Here is a 25,008-nt window from a genome sequence, read left to right as displayed (position 1 = left end):
TAAATATCGGACCCTATTGCTACGATGAAAACACAATAGCGTTTATATAGCTATTCTGACATTAAATTCTGTGTTAAAATCATGTTTTTGTCAGCAACAAGTACCAGAATGGTCCATGTCGCTGATTGCAGACGACGGTTCCCTTTCCGCATGAAGCCACGGAAATAACCGAACATTGAAAAACCCACGGACATGTATTACGGAGAAAACTCGAGATAACCGGATGTTTAGCATTACGTCAATATGCTAGGAATCATATGACGTCATGACGTATCATGCTTGCCTACGTATATTGTATGTTCGAAAGTCTGACTTCTGTTGGGAATTCGCGTGGTGAAGACTGCGGTAAATCTGTAGATGATAAGAGAACAAGGATTGTCTCAGAAGAAACGACTAAATGTTTCAGACCGGTAACTTCATTTCAACATTGCACTATACAATGGACGTTCTATGTGACAGGAGAGTTTGCTGATTTTGTGTTAAACATTGGAGAGATCGTCTGCTAGAATCAGAGATAGGTCGCTTCAGATTGCAGCTTCTGGAAATTTGCAAGGTTTGTTGCCTGTTAAAGAACTGGATTTTACACGTAATGTATGTCATGTACAGTAAGCAACAACAAAAACACACACAAAGCAAATGGCATCGTCTGTCGACTAGTCACAGAAACAAACCTGGCGAGGTATGCGTGTACTTTATACACGTGGAAGAAACCGGAACCATGCGTCTTTGTTATCGACAATATGCTTTTGGATATTGAGTAAAATGGCCGACTTCCGCCGCATTATGCTTTGATGATCGGAAGAGACCATCCAATCACAGCCCCCGAATTCCCCCACGTGTTCATCAGAATAGCTATATAAAGGCATACTGCTGTCCTCCCTGCGGTTCTGCGGTTCCGCGCTTTTGCATTGAAAGTCTCCCTTCCGCTCCCCGGTTTTAGGATATATGCTAGTAAAATAAAGAGGCCGTTGATATTTAATAAAAAAAAAAGAAAAGTGTTTGCTGAAGTTGGTAACAGGTTGCTAAGCTGTTAGCTTTCGTATGTAGCTTGTTTAATTTGACGAATGCGTGACCAGCTTTTTTTCGTGGCAGGTCAGCGTGTGGGTATAAAAATGTTCGTGGTGAACGAATTCGTAAGGTGTCTCGCAAACTCATCAGCACGGCTTTTGTTCGGTATTTCATTCAATATGTTTCTACTTTAAATGGTGTTTCACTGTCTGTAATTGTAAAATTTATTGATGGTCTAGTTGATCTCAGAGTTAAACGTATAACCCATAGAACATGTCGTGTTCATCCAACCCCGAAAGAGGAGTAATTGTCCGGTGTTTGTGATGACACAGCGTTCAGCTGTTACCAGCTGTGGCTAGTCACCTGTGTTCCCAGGACAGGTGCATGGTTGTCTCTAGATTCTTGCACAAACGTGTACGACTTGTCTGCTGATATTGATACGTCTTTGACCTGAAAGAAAAATGGCCGGCTCACTGCGCACACAATTACGATTGCTGATTTGCTTACAAATGTATACATAGGCCATAGAGCTACATTGCTATTGTTTGTCCCCCAAGTTATAGCGTTTTGACATTTGCAGGATATGATTGTGCACGTTTTGGTTGAGTATTACCTTTTGATCTGATTTCCTGGACTGGAGGAGATTATTATTACTGACCGGAATGAAAGAAATTCGTGGATACCTTTCTCGATCTTTCAGTGACCCACATCGCTCCATTCAATCTGTTCAATCACCGATCCTCTTGTACAATTACATGTAGTGCAACGGAACCGATTCAGGGAAGTGGCAGTTCGGGAAAGTCTATATGTGGGAGTTTGAGTGGCATGAAGCTGCGTGTCACAGCTGGTGAAATGGTGTACCTGTATTATACTGTAGAGACACAGGTGATTTGAGAGTGATAGTGTCAAACGTGTCTTTCTTGTCCACGCCCATGCACGAATGGAATGTTGTAACAACGGACGGATGATGCTGTCGAGGAACAGACAGTATGACAAGACATGTAGATAGCTGAAATGGGGTAAATTGATAAGAAAACGAAAATCCAGTTTGAGCATTTTTCGCTGGCAGCCTTTTTTTTTTAAATACGTTTTTTTCGGTATGCGTGTGTGGGTGTGTTTCCCTTCTTTGGTTCTAAATTTTACTTTTTCTTCTGAGTATATTTCGAGTTGCTACGAATGTTTGATTTTTGCCCCTGCTTTAGACGAGTCTTTCAAAATAATTAGAAAAGGCAGTGTGTCAGAAGAGTGGGTGAATCGTGCAGTCATCTATTCAGTTCAAGATGTCCTCTCTTCTTCTCAAAAATAAACTAAAAACTGACCAGAATGTGATCATATGTAGCCCAGGAATGTAGCAATGATTTATTTTTTCGGTAAATTAACCGACTTGATCATAAAAGTATCGGTAATTTTCAAAAGTTTTGAGCAAACCGGCCCGTGTCACCGTTACCCCGCCACCATGAAAAACGTTTGGCAACTCAGCAGAAATGACGGAACAGTTTCGGGGGTTTGAAATATGTTTTGCCGTTCTGCCGTTTCTATACGACATCACAGGTGGCTTTTATATCTTCTTCTTCTTCTTGTCGATCACTCAGATGGAAACGCCGGTGCTCCGCTCAAATGTTGCCGTGCGCTGTAGGTCGTCCAGACTGCCATAGAGCTTCCCTTGCGCCGTGGTTGCCTCCGCCCAGATCTGGCTCCTGAGGCCATCGTGTAGTGGGCAAGTCTGCAGCAGGTATTCCGTTGTCATGCTGCCTGTTTGACAAGGGCACTGGTCTGACTGGCCAATTCTGAACTTGGTGAAAAGGTGGTGGTTCATTCGGTTGTGGCCTGTCCGCAGCCTGAATATGAGGACCTCCTCAGACCTTGTGAGCAGGTGAAAGGCGTCGTTTTTGTTGTAGTGTGGGTGCTGCTGCAACCACTTTTTGTGTTGCTTGGCCTTGATGATGGTCTTGGCTTCTTTGAAGGTGGTTGATCTGTCATTCTGGTCCTTCGTAGTGCCCTCCTTTGCCAGAGTATCTGCGGCTTCGTGTTGCAGTGAGAGGGGACCCATTGCAGCACGACTGTGTGGGCTCTGCACAGGGAGGTCAAGGCGGATGACAGGTCATTCAGTTCTTTGTCTCTGGCAGTGTCTAAGGCCTGCAGGACTGACTTTGTGTCGCTGAAGAACACAACGTTGTTGGAGGAGAGTGGACTGTGCTCAATGTAGGCTGCACCTGTCTGGAGCGCTACTGCTTCAGCCTTGAAGTTGGTGGAGTAGAGGCCAGTAGCGAGGGAGATGTGTTCTTCTTCTCGACCTCCTGGGTACTTTATGTAGATTCCGGCACCACCACTTCGGACAACCTTGTCGGCAGATCCGTCAGTGTATACATGAGTCCATTGGCGTTGGGGGTAGGAGTTGTGGATGTGTTCAATGGTGAGAGACTTCAGTTCAGCACAGCTCTGGGAGTCTTTCTTGCCAACGCCAGGAATACTGCAGCGTATCTGGGGTCTTCCTTCATCACTCCAGCTTGGGTTTTCAAGGTATTGGGGGATATCTTTGGGTTGCTGGTCCAGGATATCTTGGTGTCTCCTTTCCAACACCCTCGTCTGGTGGATGAAGCTTCCTCTCTTCAGTCTTCCTTTTGTTGGTTGGCACAGTCTGTCTTTCATGGGGTGAGTTGGCAGTCGTTTGAATTTAGCTGCCTGGGTGAGGAGTTTGGTGTCCCTTCTGTCTTCCATGGGCTCAAGGCCCATGATGTTTTCCAGCTCTTGGATAGGGGTTGACCGCATGGAGCCAGTGATGATTCTGGCCGCCTGGTTCTGCACCTTGCTGACTCTGTCAAAATTTGACTTGACTGCTGTGCCCCATGCCGTCACTCCGTACTCAAGTATTGGTCTGACGCTGCCCACGTACATCTTCTTGAGGATTGCTGCATCTGCGACCCACGTTGTGCCAGATAGCTTTTTCATTAGTGCTAACCTTAGCTTGGCTCTGTCGTCGCGATATAACCTTCGTGGTTGAAAACGACGTTAAACACCAAATAAAGAAAGCTTGGCTCTGGCTTCGACTTTCTCTGTCTGCTGTTTCCAGGTGAGTCGCCTGTCAAAGGTCACGCCAAGGTACGTGGGGGTGTTGTCAGCCTGCAGCGTCTGTCCGCAGAGCTTGAGGTTGGCCTTCAGTTCTTTCGGGAGGGCGGGGATGTAGCTCAGTCGGTAGCGCGCTGGATTTGTATCCAGTTGGCCGCTGTCAGCGTGAGTTCATCCCAACGTTCGGCGAGAGATGTATTTCTCAGAGTCAACTTTGTGTGCAGACTCTCCTCGGTGTCCGAACACCCCCGTGTGTACACGCAAGAACATGACCAAGTGCGCACGAAAAAGATCCTGTAATCTATGTCAGAGTTTGGTGGGTTATAGAAACACGAAAATACCCAGCATGCTTCCTCCGAAAACGGCGTATGGCTGCCTAAATGGCGGGGTAAAAAACGGTCATACACGTAAAATTCCACTTGTGCAAAAAACCCGAGTGTACGTGGGAGTTTCAGCCCACGAACGCAGAAGAAGAAGAAGAAGAAGTTCTTTCGGGGACAGACTAAAGATTGTGTAAGTGGTCTTCCAGGTGTTGATGTTGACAAGCCACTTCTTTGTCCAGTCCTCAAGCACTTTCAGCGCCTCTTGCATCCTGTAGTTTGCTGTTGTGGTGTGCTCTTCTGAGCACCAGAGTGCAAGATCGTCCGCGTAGATGGCTCCATGGACATTTTGAGGGAGGTCCTTGACGATGTCGTTGATGAAGACTAGGAACAAGGTGGGGCTGAGGACTCCACCCTGTGGGACTCCGTCTTTCAGCGTCTTCTTCCGGCTGTACTGCCCGCTTACATGGAAGCATCTCGTTGGTGACCTTGTCTGGGCCAGGGGTGTACCTTACCTCTTTTTGCTACCGGCCAAAGTCAAAAATTGAACTAGCCCCCCAAAATTCCAACCGGCCCCCAACCAGCCGGGATTTCTTACAACCGCCCCAGTCGCTCGTCGCGTGCTAACCACATACACAAAAGACGTACATTCATACTTATTATGCATACATGTGGATTTGCACTACTAATAACTACCACAAACACACACAAAACTTGATGACTAAAATGCTATATTTTAATATAATGATAATTAACCTTGTTTTAATAAAGAATTTAAAATAAAAGCCACCACAAAGAAACAAGAAATCAAAACAACATTCACACCCTGTCACACAATCACATACTAAACCTCACTAAAAGTTACCCCCTTTATGTACCCCCTACCACACAATTTACAAAGTAATTTACAATGGAACTTTACTTACCACATTAACACTTAACACATAAACACACACTTTAAACAAAAGAGTAAATCAGCAATTTTTTAAATTTAAAATTAATTATGTTTTTTGTTGTGTAAAACCAAGTACAAAAAGCTGACAACAATTTTTTTTCGAAGTTGCTTTCTTGTTTTGTTTCTTTTTCTTTATGTGTGTGTGAATGCCCCTGCTAAGGAGCCTTCTGTGTATCTAGATTCTTTTTGTTTTGCTTGTGTTTTTTAGTCATGCTTCTGGCTTGACTCGCATGCGACTTTCCGTGGTGGTGGCTTCCCTTTTTTCTGATCTCCTTCTCACCTCTTTTCTTTCACTTTTCTCACTTTTGCCCCTATTTTGTTCCCTTTTTTTAACCACCTCTGTAGGTTCGTGTGCGGGTCTAGCTTGCTCTTTATCTTCTAGTTTTCTTTATTAAGTATGAGCGTCCTGGTACGACCTTTGTTTTGTTATAATGACGTTAAATATTGTAACGAACTAATTTATAAACAAGGTAGTGTGGCCGGCGTTTTTCTGATTTTAATTTCATGTGCCTGTATGGCTCACGCTGGACAGCCTATGGAGTTTTTCCCCGGAGAGCACGGGACGCATGTTTTGCAACAGTAATATTGTAGTAACGCGCAGTATTTTTAGTTCACCTCTGTGCTGGATAGCCTGTATCCGTCGTCACTTACTGGGAAGCCGTTCACGGAACAAGATGTTTTAGGATAGATAGATTTTTTTTGCTCTGTTCCGGGGCCCAGTGTTTTCTGCCAGCCTCCAGTTTTGTTTTAAGTTATTTTGTAGTTCAGGTTCAGTTGCTCGCCTTGAGTCTGTTTTAGATTATTGATGCTGTCAAAGTTTCCACCGCTCCGCGCTTCTCGCTCCGCGCTTCTCGCTCACCGCTCCGCGCTTCTCGCTCCATGCTCCACGCTTCACACTCTACTGTTCTGCACTCTCACTCAAACTAGTCCTTTCTACTTCACATTTTAGCTTTAATTCACTTTCTAAACTTAGATTAGTTTTTCCGCCACGCTCCGATATAGGTTACTTAGCCTCTCCATAGATTTATGTTTAGCCTTTTATATATTGATATTATGAGCTGATTCCGAATTACTATGACATCGACAAGTATGACCATATTCACAATAAACTTTAATTAATTTTCCAATTCTAGTGTTCGTTTTGTTTTGTGAGCGCGTCGGTTCTTTATAGCACCAAAATTACATCCTCCAGAATTTATATAAGCCATCACAGAATCTTACAGCTACTCAAGGGCAAGCACAGTGGAAACTTTGACATTTTTTGGAACATTTTGGATTGTTTTCGACAAAGAACTTTATGAACTTTTGTAGGCCTGTGATTAGGGCCACTGACTTTTGAACTTCTTATCCTTACGAATCTTGTGAAGAGATCATGAACCTTTTGTCTTAAAGGAACTGTGTTTCGCATCTAGTGAACAATGTTTTAATTTATTTGTCGGGCCCAGAGCAGAGCAACTTAGGTATTATTTTAGGTTTGTTGACCATAGCATTGCACACTTCGTATTTCGTATTTTCTTCCCCTCTAGTGAGTGACCCGAGGTGTGCCGTTTTGAATTTTGTTTCTCTATATTTCGCAAGTCTTTGTTAACCTCTACGTTTTCACTTGACTTAAAGTATGGATGAGAAATTACCTTCTCATGAGAGTGCCGAGCTATCCCCTTACACTTTGAAGTTAGAAAGGGATGAACATTTTGCTTCGGACACTGATAGTCGTAAGAATGAAGGCGACCGTGATGGCGCTCAGGGAGAGTCTCTAGCTGAACCCACTCAGACCCAAGACACTTTGAATTCAGATAACTTTCCCTCTCAAGCTGAACATTCTCCTACACAGGAAGGTTTAGGAACTGAGCCCTCCCAACAGGCTGCAAGTGCAGAGCATCTCGCTCAACGAAGTAGAGAAGAAAGAGGCCCCGCCATTGCTAGGGCTAGACTTAATGCTGAGGTTAGGGAACTGTCAGACAAGTACTGGGCCATAAGCCGAGCTCATAAGATTATGATCAGCGAGTTGTGCACAGCCTTTAGGGAAACACCAGACAAAAGGAGAGTCCTTAAAGTTCATAAGATTCTCCTCTGTGAGCGCCTAAACGAGCTGAATGTAGCGAACTCGAGGCTTTGTCAAGTGGCTGAAAGTGATGTAGCTATAGAAGAGGATCTGAGCGATATGCACATGCAAACGGAGACGCTCAACGAACAATACCGCAGTCTCTTTCCCAAGTTAGACCCGTACGCCTCCAGCTCGGACTTGACTTCCACAGTCGCTTCTGGAGGTGCTAGAGAGGTTTCTCTAGATGCTTCTTTGGCGGTTAGCGCAGCGAGATTTAGGTCCCAGCAAATGGTCGCAGATGAAAGGGCCAGACAAGAAGAGACTCTTTTGCTTTTAGAAGAGAAGGCTTCTAGGACCATAGCTTTGGCTGCTGAGAAGAAGGTTGAGTTGGAAAGAGAGTGTGCTCGTTTAGAGAGAGAAGCTCAAGATGAAAGGTTAGCTTTGAAGAAAAAAGAAAAGGAAGTTAAGACTGCACTTGAGAGGGTGGAGAGAGAAGGCAAGATGCAGGAAGAGCATGAAGTTTTTAAGATCATTAAAACTGACATAGAAGACCAGCAAAGGGCTAGAGAAAGATTCATGCCCCAACTACCTCGTGACAGCCCCATTGATAGGTACCTAGGTACTCACAGCACCCTGCATGTAGGTACACACATAGAGAGCATAGGAGATGTGGCGGTAGGGTACGATAGTCACACACAGCATACACAAGATACATATAAGCCTGCGACAGCCGACACCTACGCCCGCCCGCGTCACCAGCCGGCAGCCAACACCCTCGTCTCTGGGCAACATCAGCCTGCGGCAGCCAAGCCTGGACTCCCGCCACTTCAGCAGCCCACGGAGGTCAGGGCTTATGCCCCTTCGCATCTCCAGTCGGCCGCCGAGGATATCCGCGACACTCTTCGAGGCATCTCCAGGACCCTTGCCCAACCTGTCTCCGCTTTTCACCCACTTCCAGCAGCGGTCACAGCCACGGCTCCTACCACTACGACGATGACTACAGCCACCACGATGACGACAAGAGTCGGAGGCCAATTCGCGACCTCCTTTCGGCCTCAGTTTGTCAAAGCTGAGATTCCAAGCCACGAAGATCGTCCTCGCCAGATCTACGCGCCTTCCCGTTTCCCTCACAAATCCCTCAATCCATCAGCGAGACCTTTTCCCAGGCCTTTCCCTGGTCCTTTTCCTGCCATGACCTCCCGAGAGTCTCCGACCTATGTGCCAAGCTTTGCATATGGGCCTTCTGTCATGCATCCTCCCATGCAAACACAGCAATATGACCACGCTGCAAGCTTTGCTCCTGACACTGACTACACACAGCATGGTTTTCAAGAGGCTCCGGTCACGAGCCCTTCAGACGTCTACTACGGGCAAGATGCGTACCTTCCTCAGATGCAAGGCCAGCCAGCGCTCTCCGAGGGTTCTGCCCTAGCTCGTACTCTAGCTGAGGCTCTCCTGATCAACAGGTTACCGACGCAGGAGCCCACTACGTTTTCAGGAGATCCTTTGACGTACCCTCTCTGGAGGTCCTCATTCACTCTTTTGATTGAGCGGCAGGGCGTTTCTGCAGAGGAAAAGCTCCTCTACTTGGAGAAGTACTTGGACGGTCCGGCGAAGGATGCGGTCAAGGGACTCTTTCTGATCAGGGATGCCCAGGCCTATCAGCAGGCCCTTCAGACGTTGGAGGAAAGGTTCGGCAGTTCTTTCGTCGTTGCCAGAGCCTTCCGAGAGAAACTAGATGCATGGCCGGTAATCAAACCCAAAGATGGACAAGCCCTCCGCGCCTTCTCGGACTTTCTTGGACAATGCCTTGTGGCGAGCCGAGTGATAGGCCAGCTACAGAATCTTGAAGACCCAGCCTATCACAAGACACTCATGAGCAAGCTTCCAGATTGGTTGGTGAGAAACTGGGTGCGGAAAGTAAACAAGACCAAGAACGAGAAGAAACGCTACCCTACCTTTGAGGAGTTGTCAGCTTTCATCAAGACAGAGGCAGACATCCTTTGCGAGCCCCTTTTCTCCTCCAGCAAATCTGCCGCCTCTTCCACCTCACAGACCGCCAGTTCAGCAGTCCCCAAGAAAACATCGTACAGTACGGATTGTTCTACATGTCAAGAGTGTGACAGATGTCAGCACCACGCTAAAACTGTCCTGAGTACGAACTGCGACGAAGTCTGTCCCTTTTGTACCGTTCGTTTTCCGACCAGCTCTTCTTCTCATCCTCTACTCAGATGCCAGAGGTTCGATGAGATTCCCGTTGAGGACAGGAAACACTTCATGTACGAAGCGTCCTTGTGCTTCTCCTGTGCCAGAAAGACTGACCATAGAAGTGTAGACTGCACTACCAGGGCGATATGTGACAAGTGCCAAGGCCCACATCTCACTATGCTGCATGGAGCGCCTAGCTACAGGAAGAAGATTCCCAATCAGCAACGGAATGCACGGGGACCGCCAGATTCTTCAAGGTTTGTCTGTCTCAGTCAAGATGCCCGTGTTTCTGCCTCTGGATCAGCATTCGCGACGACCAACAAGTCAGACAGACCAGTCAGAGCTACCATGATTGTTCCGGTCAGAGTTTCGACGAAAGAGAATCCCACGGTAGAGCATACGACATACGCGCTGCTTGACACCATGTCTTGCATCTCCTTCGTTACTGAATCTTTGAGTGACAAGCTGAACACTCATTCTGAGCCAGCGTCATTGAGGCTGAACACTATGACTTCTCAGAACACTCATATCGAATGTCAGAGAGTGACCGGATTGTGTGTCAAGGCCCTCAACTCCAATGTTTCCCACAACCTGAAAACGCTCTACACGACGGACCATCTCACCAATGACACTGAGAACATACCAACATCAGAGACCGCTCGTAACATCAAGCATTTGAGCCATATTGCCAGCGAGATTCCCCCATTGCTCGAAGGCTGCACTCCCGGGTTGTTGATTGGCTACGATCATGCAGAGCTATTCATGCCAGAGAGAGTCATCAAGGGAGACCCATACGCCGTTCTCACACCGTTGGGTTGGACGATACTGGGACAAGTGTCGCCAAAACAGTCTGTCCATGACGTGATGCACGTGTCTCTAACAGAACATTGTCTCAGCGAGTACGAAGGTGAATCAGTCGCTTCCGTATATCGCACGACACTCGCCGAACCCAGCATCTCCGACCCCCTCCATGTCAGGGAAAGGATTTTGAGAAGACCACAACGAAGAAGACCACGACGAAGAAGACCACGACGAAGAAGACCAGTACGAAGAAGACCAGTACGAAGAAGACCACAACGAAGAAGACCACGACGAACAAGAAAGTGGCTCCTTCCCCAACGTAACGTTGCTGTCGGAGATGTCGTCGTGCTACGTGACGAAGCCGTATGCAGAGCAGATTGGCCTCTTGGACTCGTGACGGAGGTTCGCCCCAGCGACGATGGACTCGTGCGAACCTGCAAGCTCAAGACTGTCAAGGTCACCTCGAAGACGAGCCATTCCACTTTCTACTACTGGCGCCCCATCTCTAAGCTGACCGTGCTGGTGAAGGCAGACCCGGACACCCAATGACTTTTCCAGTGAACTTTGCTGTTTCGACAGACCGTTTGTGCATGTTTTGGTCTGACGTAATCCGTTCGCCTTTTTTGACAGGTGGCGCTGTTTTGATTTGGGGAGAAAATTTCGTCTTAATGCAAATTTTTTTTTGTGACTTTGTGGTTTCTCTCCATTTTGTATATATGTTTTTGGTTCCGCTTTTTTGGAACGAAAGCTCTTGACAGAGGCAAGCGCTTAATGAATCGGTTTTGTTTAGTCCTTCCCGCGTGCGGATGCCTGTGCTTATGATTAAGAAGACGGAAGATGTTTTTCATTTGTATTCTTCTGTAGGTTGCGACTACAGTCTTTCATACTGAGTTGCGGTTTATGTAAAGGTGTAAGAATAATGTTGACACGGTATGTTGACAGTGACGGACCGACGAAAGATGATGTTACATTTGTTAAAAGAACACGTGTGATTTTTTAGATTGAGACTCATTGAGAGTGCGTTTCGAACAGCTACGTTTTGGATAATGCCAAAAGGATTCTGTAACGTTTCGGATTTTTGTATTTTGAACCACGTATGAGAGTGCGTTTCGAACAGCTACGTTTTGGATAATGCCAAAAGGATTCTGTAATGTTTCGGATTTTGTTTTTGAACCACGTATGTATTCGATGATTTTTGTTGATTTTTTATGTCGACTTTTGTAAAGACTAAGATGTCTTCGAGGGGGGAATGTGAATGCCCCTGCTAAGGAGCCTTCTGTGTATCTAGATTCTTTTTGTTTTGCTTGTGTTTTTTAGTCATGCTTCTAGCTTGACTCGCATGCGACTTTCCGTGGTGGTGGCTTCCCCTTTTTCTGATCTCCTTCTCACCTCTTTTCTTTCACTTTTCTCACTTTTGCCCCTATTTGTTCCCTTTTTGCAACCACCTTTGTAGGTTCGCGTGCGGGTCTAGCTCGCTCTTTATCTTCTAGTTTTCTTTTTTAAGTATGAGCGTCCTGGTACGAACTTTGTTTTGTTATAATGACGTTAAATATTGTAACGAACTAATTTATAAACAAGGTAGTGTGGCCGGCGTTTTTCTGATTTTAATTTCATGTGCCTGTATGGCTCACGCTGGACAGCCTATGGAGTTTTTCCCCGGAGAGCACGGGACGCATGTTTTGCAACAGTAATATTGTAGTAACGCGCAGTATTTTTAGTTCACCTCTGTGCTGGATAGCCTGTATTCGTCGTCACTTACTGGGAAGCCGTTCACGGAACAAGATGTTTTAGGATAGATAGATTTTTTTTGCTCTGTTCCGGGGCCCAGTGTTTTCTGCCAGCCTCCAGTTTTGTTTTAAGTTATTTTGTAGTTCAGGTTCAGTTGCTCGCCTTGAGTCTGTTTTAGATTATTGATGCTGTCAAAGTTTCCACCGCTCCGCGCTTCTCGCTCCGCGCTTCTCGCTCACCGCTCCGCGCTTCTCGCTCCATGCTCCACGCTTCACACTCTACTGTTCTGCACTCTCACTCAAACTAGTCCTTTCTACTTCACATTTTAGCTTTAATTCACTTTCTAAACTTAGATTAGTTTTTCCGCCACGCTCCGATATAGGTTACTTAGCCTCTCCATAGATTTATGTTTAGCCTTTTATATATTGATATTATGAGCTGATTCCGAATTACTATGACATCGACAAGTATGACCATATTCACAATAAACTTTAATTAATTTTCCAATTCTAGTGTTCGTTTTGTTTTGTGAGCGCGTCGGTTCTTTATAGCACCAAAATTACATCCTCCAGAATTTATATAAGCCATCACAGAATCTTACAGCTACTCAAGGGCAAGCACAGTGTGTGTGTGTTATTAATATTACTGTTAGATCAAGCAAAAGTATAAAAGTTGCATACCAGCCAAATTTACCACAGCTTAAGTCATAAATAATCAAAAGCATTATATTTCATTTCTATTTCCTAATGAAAACAAACAGATGTTCAGATTTCCTGATCCTAGAATTGTTTACAGGTGATCTTTATGCTTTTGATTCACTTATCCTATTGTTGAAGGTCTGTCTTTTCTTCTTTATCACATATACTGGATCGGGTTGTTTTTTTTACTTCCTTAGTTGAAGGGAAATAATTGACAGCGGTAGTACTGTCACTACTTGTACTAAGTTGGTCAGCAAAACTGGTGTTAACGTAGTTTGGAAAACGGTCTAAATGAGTATCCCTGCAGTCAATGACCTATACATTTCCCAGAAACTGGATCAGTGGTAGCAGGCACATCAAAGGAAAAATACAGAGGGGGAATATTTTTGCTCTAGATGGGCGGTCAGATCAAAGGCAGATGCATTGTAAAAGCTGGTTGGCCTTGAGACCTGGGTCAATGACCGGTACTTGCAATCTGAACACAGCTGCCTGTCCAGACACTGACCTTCTTACCCGGGGTCAATGACCGAGTTTTTATCTGAGAGGAAACTGTTTTACAACATGTGAAAGTCTCTGAAGGATTGGTCAGCGCAGGATAAGATAAGAGAGGGGGTGAAGTGAATAGCGCAAAGAGGGGGGAGGGAGGGGGGGGGGAGTGGTAGCTATTTTGACTGCTGATGCAATCGCCAGCGGCTCGTGGCATTGGAGGGGTGATGACACGGTCAAGTGAGGCGGAGGTGGGTAGCTGTCTAGCCACTGTGTCTGGCCTTGATTGGTGGTAGTCCTGAGTCCTTCTCAAAGTGGGGGATCTGCCAGCTCCTGATGGTTGAACGGCTTGTTCATGTGTTCCTCTGGCTGATGCTCATTGGAGGTTCTTCTCTCCTCCTGTATCTCTGCTCTTCTTTCTTCTGTTACAGTGATGTTGCTGACTTTATCGTAGTTGTCAATGAAAAGGTTGGCAGCCTTTCTTCCTGTCAGCAACTCTTGGCCCTGAGTGCGAGATGGTGATTGTCGCTGCTCTTGTGTCTTCGCCGTTTGTGGCTTTCGTCAGCTTCCACAGCTTGTTGCCGTCCCTTTCTAGGTTCAGCTTCTCCGTCTTCTCCCTCCAGCTTGATCTTGCTGCTTGGAGGTAGGCTCTCCTGTACATGGCAGTGGCTGCTTTCAGGGTGATGTTGTTGTCAACAGAGGGGTTCTCCTCCACTTCTTCTCTGATACTGCTGACTTCATCCTCAAGCTCCTGAAGCTCTTCCGTCCAGTAGGGCCTATAGTTCTTGCGTGCGCCCTGTGGGATTGTTTCTGAAGCTGCTTTCAGAATGGCCTGGTTGAAGTTCCTGGTGACCCGATTGATGTTCAGGTCGTCTGTCTTTAGGCCCCTGGTGTAGAGGTCTGTGAGGCTCGCAAATATGTTCCAGTCTGCCTTCTTGTAGTTCTATCTTGGAAACGTTGTACTGTTCTGTGGCCTGTACTGCAAGTTGATGGCCAGCTTCACTGGCCGGTGGTCGCTGCCTCCTAACTGGCTCAGTATCCCTCTTGTGGTTTTTTTGGAGAGGTCATCAGTTGCGAAGGCAAGGTCTGGGGTGGAAGTCGACAGCCACCTGCGTGAGAAGAAGGTAGGTGGGTCTTCTGGGTCGTTCAGCAGTATCATTTGAGCGTCGATCTGCCAGTCCTCCACTTCCTCTCCTCTTCCTGTCCGTCTCCTCGTATCCCCAACAAGTTGAGTGGCTGTTGAAATCGCCAACAACCAAACAGTTCTAGGCTGGTATATTTTCCAGATTGCAAGGAAGGTTCTTTGTACAGGTTGTAGATGGTAATGACAGAGCTGTCCACTGTGATTTTGACTCCTTGGACTTCAGCTTGCTGATTTGTGTCCACTTTGATTTCTTGTGCTGGTATACTGTTCTTGATGAGCATCAGCACTCCTCCTTTGTGTCTTCCTTCTCTGTCCTGTCTGCAGGTTTGGTATCCTCTGATGGTGAACCGGGGGTTCGGATTCAGGTGCGTTTCATGGATACAGGCTACATCAATATTGTCGGCATACAGTCTTTCAGTGAGAGGAAGCTTTTTGTTGTACACTCCTTCCGCATTCCATTGAAGAATGTTCAGCGGTCGAGGAGTCTCCTGCGCGCTTGTTGTTCTTCTTTGGCCAGTAGCATTTACCCTCCGCCTCCGTAGCCTGGCTCCTCGCGGCGGGACGGGGTGACCTCCGGTAGCTTGGGTTGGGCCCCTTTGAGACATAGGGCCCGGCACTCTACCAGGCCGGGGGGACTCCACAGGTAGAGCAACCCCCAGCGGGTTAGGGGGAAGAATTTACCCGATGCTCCCCAGCATGTTGTAAGAGGCGACTAACGGATTCTGTTTCTCCTTTTACCCTTGTTAAGTGTTTCTTGTATAGAATATAGTCACTTTTTGTAAAGATTTTAGTCAAGCAGTATGTAAGAAATGTTAAGTCCTTTGTACTGGAAACTTGCATTCTCCCAGTAAGGTAATATATTGTACTACGTTGCAAGCCCCTGGAGCAAGTTTTTGATTAGTGCTTTTGTGAACAAGAAACAATTGACAAGTGGCTCTATCCCATCTCCCCCCTTTCCCCGTCGCGATATAACCTTCGTGGTTGAAAACGACGTTAAACACCAAATAAAGAAAGAACAGGTAGAGCACCATCACGTGTTGAATCGTCGTTGTCCATCATGGGAGTGAAATGCGTTGCACTGTCGTTACGCGCACTTTGGCCCAGCGCATCCGTCTTCAGCAGTGGTTTCTTCTCCGACTTTTCCTTGTCGTAGGGGACTTGCCGTCCATGGCTGCAGAACGTCCCCCGTCCTTGGTTTTTTGTCTGAGTGATCCTTCTCATACCCCATTAGCCTCGGGGAGAGGTGGCTGAATTAGTCTGACCTCTACCCTTTGACCTGTCCAGCTTGGGTGGCCCTACCAGGAGTTTACACTCCCGCTGGCATAGCTCTCGGGGTCATCGAGGCACTCAAACCACCACACCGCGCTAAGGAATCAGCCTTGTGGTGGAGCTTTTATATTATACCCCATCTTTGCGATGTCATGATGAAGTCGTTTCTGTTCGTTTGTGGGGACACAGGTCTTGAAACAGGGAAATAATTGAAATGCCAAACTTGTTGTCCCCAGGATGGGGGCCGGGTAGCTCAGTTGGTAGAGCACAGGACAGGTTCGAATCCCGGCAGGGTACGGACACGGGTCAACTTTATGTGCAGACTCAGGGACGATATCCATGTACCAATGTGGCACGAAAACGACCTCGGTCATTTTGCCATAAGTGCAGGTGGCTGATTACACCTTAACACGCACACATCTGGGAAGCGCGACTCTGTTGCTGCTAGCTTTCCACTATCTTGACAATAAAATAATGACAATGAAAAAATAAAGACAAGTCGCGTAAGGCGAAAATACAATATTTAGTCAAGTAGCTGTCGAACTCACAGAATGAAACTGAACGCAATGCCATTTTTCAGCAAGACCGTATACTCGTAGCATCGTCAGTCCACCGCTCATGGCAAAGGCAGTGAAATTGACAAGAAGAGCGGGGTAGTAGTTGCGCTAAGAAGGATAGCACGCTTTTCTGTACCTCTCTTTGTTTTAACTTTCTGAGCGTGTTTTTAATCCAAACATATCATATCTATATGTTTTTGGAATCAGGAACCGACAAGGAATAAGATGAAAGTGTTTTTAAATTGATTTCGACAATTTAATTTTGATAATAATTTTTATATATTTAATTTTCAGAGCTTGTTTTTAATCCAAATATAACATATTTATATGTTTTTGGAATGAGAAAATGATGGAGAATAATATGAACGTAAATTTGGATCGTTAAATAAATTTTTAATTTTTCTTTACAATTTTCAGATGTTTAATGACCAAAGTCATTAATTAATTTTTAAGCCACCAAGCTGAAATGCAATACCGAAGTCCGGGCTTCGTCGAAGATTACTTGACCAAAATTTCAACCAATTTGGTTGAAAAATGAGGGCGTGACAGTGCCGCCTCAACTTTCACGAAAAGCCGGATATGACGTCATCAAAGACATTTATCAAAAAAATGAAAAAAACGTTCCGGGGTCATACCTAAGACTTTGAAATTGGCAATCTAGTGGCTGCTCCGCCTGGCGTCTGGCATTATGGGGTTAGTGCTAGGACTGGTTGGTCCGGTGTCAGAATAATGTGACTGGGTGAGACATGAAGCCTGTGCTGCGACTTCTGTCTTGTGTGTGGCGCACGTTAAATGTCAAAGCAGCACCGCCCTGATATGGCCCTTCGTGGTCGGCTGGGCGTTAAGCAAACAAACAAACTAATAACAAAATCGGACCGTGGTGCGTTATGGCGCTAGACCTAACTTTTAAAATCTAAATAATAAATTGACAGCTTGTTACACAAACATTCTTAAATCATAAAAGAATTCTTTTTTCATCAAGACAAGATCAGTACAATTCGAAGTTTTGAAAGTTTGAAAAAAGAAAAGCCCGGAAGCAGGGTCACGCAAGGTCGTGATTCTCGTAGCAGACGACGGTTTATGCCTATCGCCAATTCCTCTGAACAGTCAAAAGCCATCGCTAGAGTCCTTGTGAATCACAGCCGTTTGTTTCGTTTAGATTTAGAGGTACATAATAACGTGCTATTGCAGATAAGCTTACAGCGAGTCGCATTCAAATTACAAACTGACGACTACATTGTGAAAAAAAGGAAACTGGATCACAAGGGTTCACGATGGCTCAGGGGTAAGATAAACCACGCAAAAATAAATTCGTTGAAAATTGATCGCTCTTTACGGAGGGCACTTAAGATGTTCTCAAGCGGTGAGTGTTTAAATGGAAGGGTGTTTGTACTGTGTGTAAAAGCCTGACAGTATCTGTGATGGTTTACGGGAGGCTTACTGTGCCTTTAAGGTACCCAGTATAGACCCCCCCCCCCCCCCCTTCATCGCCAGAAAGTTGCAAACAGGCCAAGGCAAACTGAAAAGAAAGTAGGCAAGAGTTAAGTATTTTTTATGCAAGGGGTGGCCTTGACTTCTACACATGTACACAAATTTGGCCGATGTGGTAAAAAAAAAAAAGTCCTTGATTCTAGCAAGAAAAGGGTAAAAAAAACCGAGCCCTCCACCCCCTATCTCTTTCTCTCTGCCTCTCTGTCTCTCGCTCTCAGTCGCTCGCTCTCCACACATATAATTCGGGTATTGTGTCAGTGTCCTTGTAAACAAGAATGCAATCAGCCTTTGCAATAACTTTTCTCATCTGTATTGTTCTGAGATTCATTGTGGTTGTTGTGTTTAGCACTTTCAACTGGGTAAATTGTGCTTACAACCTTGACATGGCACAGCTCCCCGTTGTTATCAAATGTGTTGACTTGGTGAACATTGTAAACAAACAACAGTGCATTGTTTTGCCGGAGATTGTCGCAGTGAGTCTGGCTTATGGCCAGACATCTGTTCGCCAAACGACCAACGATTGCTCTGTGAAGTGGTCCCAAAAACTATTGGACACTTCCGTAGACTACACTCATCGGGTGAAAAAAAAAACCAAAACAACACCTGTCCGGGACTCTTCGCTAAAAGGAGAACGGCACCGGGGTAAAGGCGGAACTTACATTGTTACACTAAACACCACTTGTATGAAAAGAGAACTGTTACTAAGAAAACTTTAGCACGCTTACAATTTGCTTTTCCTCTTACTTATTGTGATTGTTACTATGTTAACTCCATTATGACACCGCCACAAACAACACCTAAGTCAACCCAAACACAGACATATGTAAGACAATAACCAACATTAAAGATGCAAGATTTTGTCCATTGTAGAAAACCACACACAATTGATAAATTTATAAAACGCCAATGAAGAAGGACGCTCAGCTGTAGAGAGAAAGAAAGAAAAAAGAAAAAAGGAAAAAAAACCCAAATAAAAACAACTTAGGGTTTCATTTTTTTCATTTATTTTTCAGCTTGAAGCGGACTGCATGCAACTGAGGCAAAAAAAAAAGAGAAAAAAACAAGGGAAAAAAAACCACCTGTCCGGGACTCGACGAAAACATGTCATTCGTACAAAGTACATTGCGAGGACAGATCCCTGTCTCATGGTGAATGGTTATTTCATCAGTCGCGTGCCACGAGCTTGTAGTAACACTGATATATGTTGTGAATAAAATTCTCTCACGTCAGTTTTTGTGTGACGATGCCAACTGCACACGTGCGTTCTCGCGATCGGTACGTACGACCTTGAACCTGCATGGTGACTGACAGAAAAAAAAAAAGTTATTCAGTGTCCGCGGAACTGAACCAGTCGGTCGTTGACTGAAAAGGTTTGACTGATTCATGTTGTACAGCCACGTCCATATATCATTGCTTTGCATGTGCAGTCGTCATGCGCATTCCATATGGCCAAAGTATATTAGGTCGTCATGACGTCAGCATTGCGCTTTTACTACATTATTTTCTCAGCCCGCCAAAGTCAGTGGGTTGACATGTAAACTGCAGCAGCCCTCCCCCTCCCCGACCGGTGCCTCAATAGACCATTGTCGTGCAACTTTAATAATCACTATATCACCCTCGCATCCGCATCATACACACTGGAAACCCTTTAACTGTTTTAACGTAGACTGCAGTTTTGACTCGCTCGTTTCAAGCTGTGTTTTCGTTAGAAGTAAAAGTAAGAAACTGCATTTCATGTGTTAAAAAGTGCAAACGAACGAATACACGCATAAACCTACTTCATTATTCACACAAGGTGATAAACCAAATGAAACCCACATACGCGCGCACTGGCACGTTCACATGCACATACAGGTGGCACATGTGCACATGTTTGCTTGCTCAGTGTTTTCTGTGGATGGTGCTGTAGCTTAGAGCTTGTAATGTTAAAAAGACTTTCTCGCCGACAAACTGTCTCATGTCGCCTGAAAGCTATTTAAAATCGACTTTATGGTTGGAAAGGCAGAAGAGCCTTCACTTTGTCCAACTAACAGTCCAAACCTAAAAGCACAGTGCTGACAAGCCGAGTGCAGACCCGCTTTAGAGATGATGGAACTGTATTAGTTTAAAAAGTATATAGATATTTAAGGTTACGCTTTTCTTACAACCTGACCTTATAACTTTATCAAGTATAGAACTAACCTATAGATTATTCCAGATACACTTGTCAAAGACCAGAACATTTAACATAACTTCTTCAGTGTTAACAGCTGTACAGTTGCTTTTTTGTTGGCCACTAAACTCAAGTAGCGCACATAGAAGCTGAATAAGCAGTGTTAATTTTCTTTAGCACCCAGCTGGAAGGATTTTACAACATGGAAAACTACGCATAAACAAAAGGCCAACTCAGCGTAGCGTGTCTGCCTTTTTAAATATCTTGCTTTGTTCACACGCTCTTTTTAAAGATAAAACTTTTATTTTTAATACAAAAATGTTAACATTGTAGGGATACAAACATGATATGAGCTGGAAAGTTTGTTTAATAGTCATCGGAAAGGCCATTATAGTAAATGATTTGGGTGTAAGTTGTGTGTGTGTGTGTGTGTGTGTGTGTGTGTGTGTGTGTTTTATTTGCAGCTGTTGCAACTGTTGGGACAAAGGTCTCCAGGGATGGTCCAGTAGATGAATGGTACACAATATACTTATACGTGTTTGAAATGCAAAGACCAAATAATGCGTAGTTAACGTTTACTGATGAGCAGTAGGGCGGGGATGTAGCTCAGTCGGTAGCGCGCTGGATTTGTATCCAGTTGGCCGCTGTCAGCGTGAGTTCGTCCCCACGTTCGGCGAGAGATTTATTTCTCAGAGTCAACTTTGTGTGCAGACTCTCCTCGGTGTCCGAACACCCCCGAGTGTACACGCAAGCACAAGACCAAGTGCGCACGAAAAAGATCCTGTAATCCATGTCAGAGTTCGGTGGGTTATAGAAACACGAAAATACCCAGCATGCTTCCTCCGAAAGCGGCGTATGGCTGCCTAAATAGCGGGGTAAAAACGGTCATACACGTAAAAGCCGTGGGAGTTTCAGCCCATGAACGAACAAACAAACATACAGTCCACCCGCTAATGTTTTCAAGACAGTGATTAGCAAAAGAGGTGGTTCGAACAAAACAACGTCACGGACGCTAACGCAATACCAACCAATTGGGACGAAACACGGAAGCATTATTTTATCGATTTCAAACTGGTGCGTATTAGTAATGCCTGCTAATAACCTTCGATTCGGCGCCTTTGCCTTTAACAAAAAGACAAGTCGCGTAAGGCAAAATAACAACATTTAGTCAAGCTGTCGAACTCACAGAATGAAACTGAACGCACTGCTTTTTTCACCAAGACCACATACTCGTAGTTTCGTCAGTCCACCGCTCGTGGCAATGGCATGCAGTGAAATCGACAAGCCATGCAGAATAGTGCGGTAGTGGTCGCGCTGAGCAGGATAACACGCTTTTCTGTATGTCTATTCTTTTTAGTTTACTGAGTTTGTTTTTAATTCAAACATAATCATATCTATATGTTTTTGGAATTAGGGACCGACAAGGAATAAGATGAAATTGTTTTTAAATCGATTTCGAAAATTTTATTTTAATCATAATTTTTATATTTGTAATTTTCAGAGCTTGTTTTTAATCCGAATATAACATATTTATATGTTTTTGGAATCAGAAAATGATGAAAAATACGATAAACGTAATTTTGGATCGTTTTATATAAAAAAAAAAAATTTTAAATAATTTTAATTACAATTTTCAGATTTTTAATGACCAAAGTCATTAATTAATTTTTAAGCCTCCAAGCTGAAATGCAATACCAAAGTCCGGCCTTCGTCGAAGATTGCTTGGCCAAAATTTCAATCAATTTGATTGAAAAATGAGGGTGTGACAGTGCCGCCTCAACTTTTACAAAATGCCGGATATGACGTCATCAAAGTCATTTATCGAAAAAAAGGACGGGCGCAGTGGCGTGTTGGTAAGACGTCGGCCTCCTAATCGGGAGGTCGTGAGTTCGAATCCCGGTCGCTGCCGCCTGGTGGGTTAAGAGTGGAGATTTTTCCGATCTCCCAGGTCAACTTATGTGCAGACCTGCTAGTGACTTAACCCCCTTCGTGTGTACACGCAAGCACAAGACCAAGTGCGCACGGAAAAGATCCTGTAATCCATGTCAGAGTTCGGTGGGTTATGGAAACACGAAAATACCCAGCATGCCTACTCAACGAAAGCGGAGTGAAGCTGACTATGCTCTCAGAGTATAGTGTGGGGAACCCAAATGGGCAAACGAGCTCACACGTCACCAGACAATTCTGGAACGCAGAAGAAGAAGAAGAATCGAAAAAAAGAAAAAAATGTCTGGGGATATCATACCCAGGAACTCTCATGAAAAATTTCATAAAGATCGGTGCAGTAGTTTACTCTGAATCGCTCTACACACACACACACACACACACACACACACACACACACACATACAACACGACCCTCGTCTCGATTCCCCCCTCTATGTTAAAACATTTAGTCAAAACTTGACTAAATATAAAAAGTAGTGTTTAGTTCTCATTGAAGGTAATTGCATCATATGTTTTCAAAAGCACATTGCTTTTCAAAACCTCGAACATTTTCTCTTTCTGATTGAATATTTTGCCGTGGACTTTTTCTATTTCTCTTTACTTTTTGTTTAGTGTGTGTGTGGGTAGGTAGGTAGTTGTACAATGTAGTATCATAAACATAAGTGTTAATTACCTTCCTTTCATATCTTCGTTCTGTATATACACTATCATATCCTCTTCAAATCTATTTGTCAGCCGAGTTAATAATGGTATCGTTCGTAATGGCTTGCGAATATTCGTAGCGGTATTACCACATCGGTACCGGAGGTGATTCATTAGTGAGGGATTTCGTCCGATCCACGTAACTATTGTCTTGTCTTTTCCGCTGCGGTGTTGGTTGCGGCGGCGTAATATTAGTCGTCGGAACCTCGCGATAATATTCCTGATACGTCCGTAACGCACGCGATATGATCTCGGGCAGTATTGCAAAGTGACAAGTCAGAGAGAGAGGGAGAGAGAGGTAGAGAGAGTTGATCATTCTTTGCCAAGGATTAAGGTTAAAGTTTGAGCCCTCACGGAGACCAAAGAAGAAGGGACGCGTTTTTATTATGATTAAATTCCAGCGGGCGTCATCTGTCAGACAACAATAATTTAATCTAAACTTGATTGATGAGAGAGAGAGAGAGAGAGAGAGAGAGAGAGAGAGAGAGAGAGAGAGAGAGAGAGAGAGAGAGAGAGAGAGTAAGTAGAGAGAGAGAGAGCTTTGATACATGGTTATACATAAAGATATATTTTTTTAGGCGTAAACGCAGTTTTTCAACATATTCTAAACATTTTACACAAGTATGTTAACGCATAAGTCCAGGGACACATTTTGTGCAAAATAAAACTTGCGCTCTTATTCTTCACCCTTTTCTGTAAAGACAGCAAAGAGAGAGGGGGGTTGTTACGAATCTTGTCTTTGGTGCCCGGTGAGGGCATTGACTCGCGTAGGCTGCGGATATGGGAAAAGGTCTGGGGCAACGTCAGTGTCCGCATTTTTGCATGTGGAGGTTCTTGACCAGGGATTGATCGAATCATCCATATGTAAGAGGAAGAAAGCCATCACGTCACGCTCTCAATCTGAGTGCTCAACAAAGTGGAAACTGTGATACATGATCAAGTGGACGCCAGGCAACTGGAGAGTGTGCTGGTGACACTGTAGGCGACACCACGCCTACATAACTCAAGCAAGAAACTATACGGACGAAATCTTCAATTCCGAAAATGTGTGTGTACGTGCGCGTGTGTGTGTGTGTGTGGAGAGAGAGAAATAGAGAGAGCCGTGGCGGGATAAAATGGTGGAAAATGATGCAACCTTGACAAGAAATCACGATGGTCAAACAAAGGGGTAAAGCTCCCCTCAACGATATTTTGTAAGTTTGGTTCTCCAACCAAGAATATTAGATAATGAATGTCAAAGCCACGGAGACATTAATTTTGCGGGTGTCAAAAGTTTTGTCGAAATTGGACAGAGAGTTAAGTTCGATAAAGTGTCAGAAAATAGGACGTCTAAACAAGTCTGCCGGACAACTGGGGAAATGTGACGGAGAGAAACACAGATAATGAAGGTAGGGGGGGGGGGGGGGGGGGGGGGGGCAGTAGACAAGTAATAGGAAACATGATGAAACAGGACTGCTAAACAGGAACGCAAACGTGGGCAAAACCCCACGTGACACCGAAGACAGCCAAAGGATACACACGAAATGGATTGAACATATAAGGAGAAAGGACAGTGGCGAAATTGGACGCCGAAAGCGGAAACAACTTGTCCCCTGATCAGAGACGGGGAATTATGCAAGGGGGAAGGTTAGGGGTGGGGTGGGCGAGAGGGGCAGAATTATTCAAGGAGGAAGTATGGAGGGTGGGGTGCAGAATTATTCAAACGTGGGGATGTGGAATTATTCAAGGAATAGACTAAGGCTGGGGGATCACGACGGTCGCTGTAAGGAGGCGGTGGTCGTTACTGGGGGTAATTATGGAGGGCTTTGTCTGTGTACCCTAGCGTGATCCCTGCCTGCATTTCTGAGCTGCTGGAGCCCTTGTCTCTGGGCAACGCTGTCTCCTCGCTCTTGATGAGATTCATGAAAAGAAACAAAATCATCAGAGAGAAAACAAGTCGCGTAAGGCGAAAATACAATATTTAGTCAAGTAGCTGCCATTTTTCAGCAAGACCGTATACTCGTAGCATCGTCAGTCCACCGCTCATGGCAAAGGCAGTGAAATTGACAAGAAGAGCGGGGTAGTAGTTGCGCTAAGAAGGATAGCACGCTTTTCTGTACCTCTCTTTGTTTTAACTTTCTGAGCGTGTTTTTAATCCAAACATATCATATCTATATGTTTTTGGAATCAGGAACCGACAAGGAATAAGATGAAAGTGTTTTTAAATTGATTTGGACAATTTAATTTTGATAATAATTTTTATATATTTAATTTTCAGAGCTTGTTTTGAATCCGAATATAACATATTTATATGTTTTTGGAATCAGAAAATGATGGAGATTAAGATAAACGTAAATTTGGATCGTTTTATAAATTTTTATTTTTTTTTACAATTTTCCGATTTTTAATGACCAAAGTCATTAATTAATTTTTAAGCCACCAAGCTGAAATGC

The 25,008-nt window shown here is 44.6% G+C and overlaps 2 protein-coding genes across 2 annotated transcripts in view; one reads left to right on the top strand and one right to left on the bottom strand.

The window, feature by feature from the left end:
* LOC138950423 (uncharacterized) overlaps positions 1-5,325 on the bottom strand; it is a 34,523-nt gene extending 29,198 nt beyond the window's left edge. Inside the window, exons 1-3 of the mRNA XM_070322164.1 lie at positions 5,321-5,325; positions 4,578-4,855; positions 3,067-3,923 (exon numbers count right to left, since the gene is read on the bottom strand). Of these exons, the coding sequence (XP_070178265.1) occupies positions 3,067-3,923; positions 4,578-4,855; positions 5,321-5,325 (1,140 nt within the window). The remainder of the gene's footprint in view (positions 1-3,066; positions 3,924-4,577; positions 4,856-5,320) is intronic.
* The window catches only part of LOC138968196 (large neutral amino acids transporter small subunit 2-like), an 89,175-nt gene that overhangs the window by 36,904 nt on the left and 27,263 nt on the right, over positions 1-25,008 (top strand). The window lies entirely within an intron of this gene.

The sequence above is a fragment of the Littorina saxatilis genome, linkage group LG1 (assembly GCF_037325665.1).
Source record: "Littorina saxatilis isolate snail1 linkage group LG1, US_GU_Lsax_2.0, whole genome shotgun sequence".
NCBI lineage: Eukaryota > Metazoa > Mollusca > Gastropoda > Littorinimorpha > Littorinidae > Littorina > Littorina saxatilis.
Note: the sequence above shows the minus strand (reverse complement) of the source record. Positions and strands in the feature narration are given on the sequence as shown.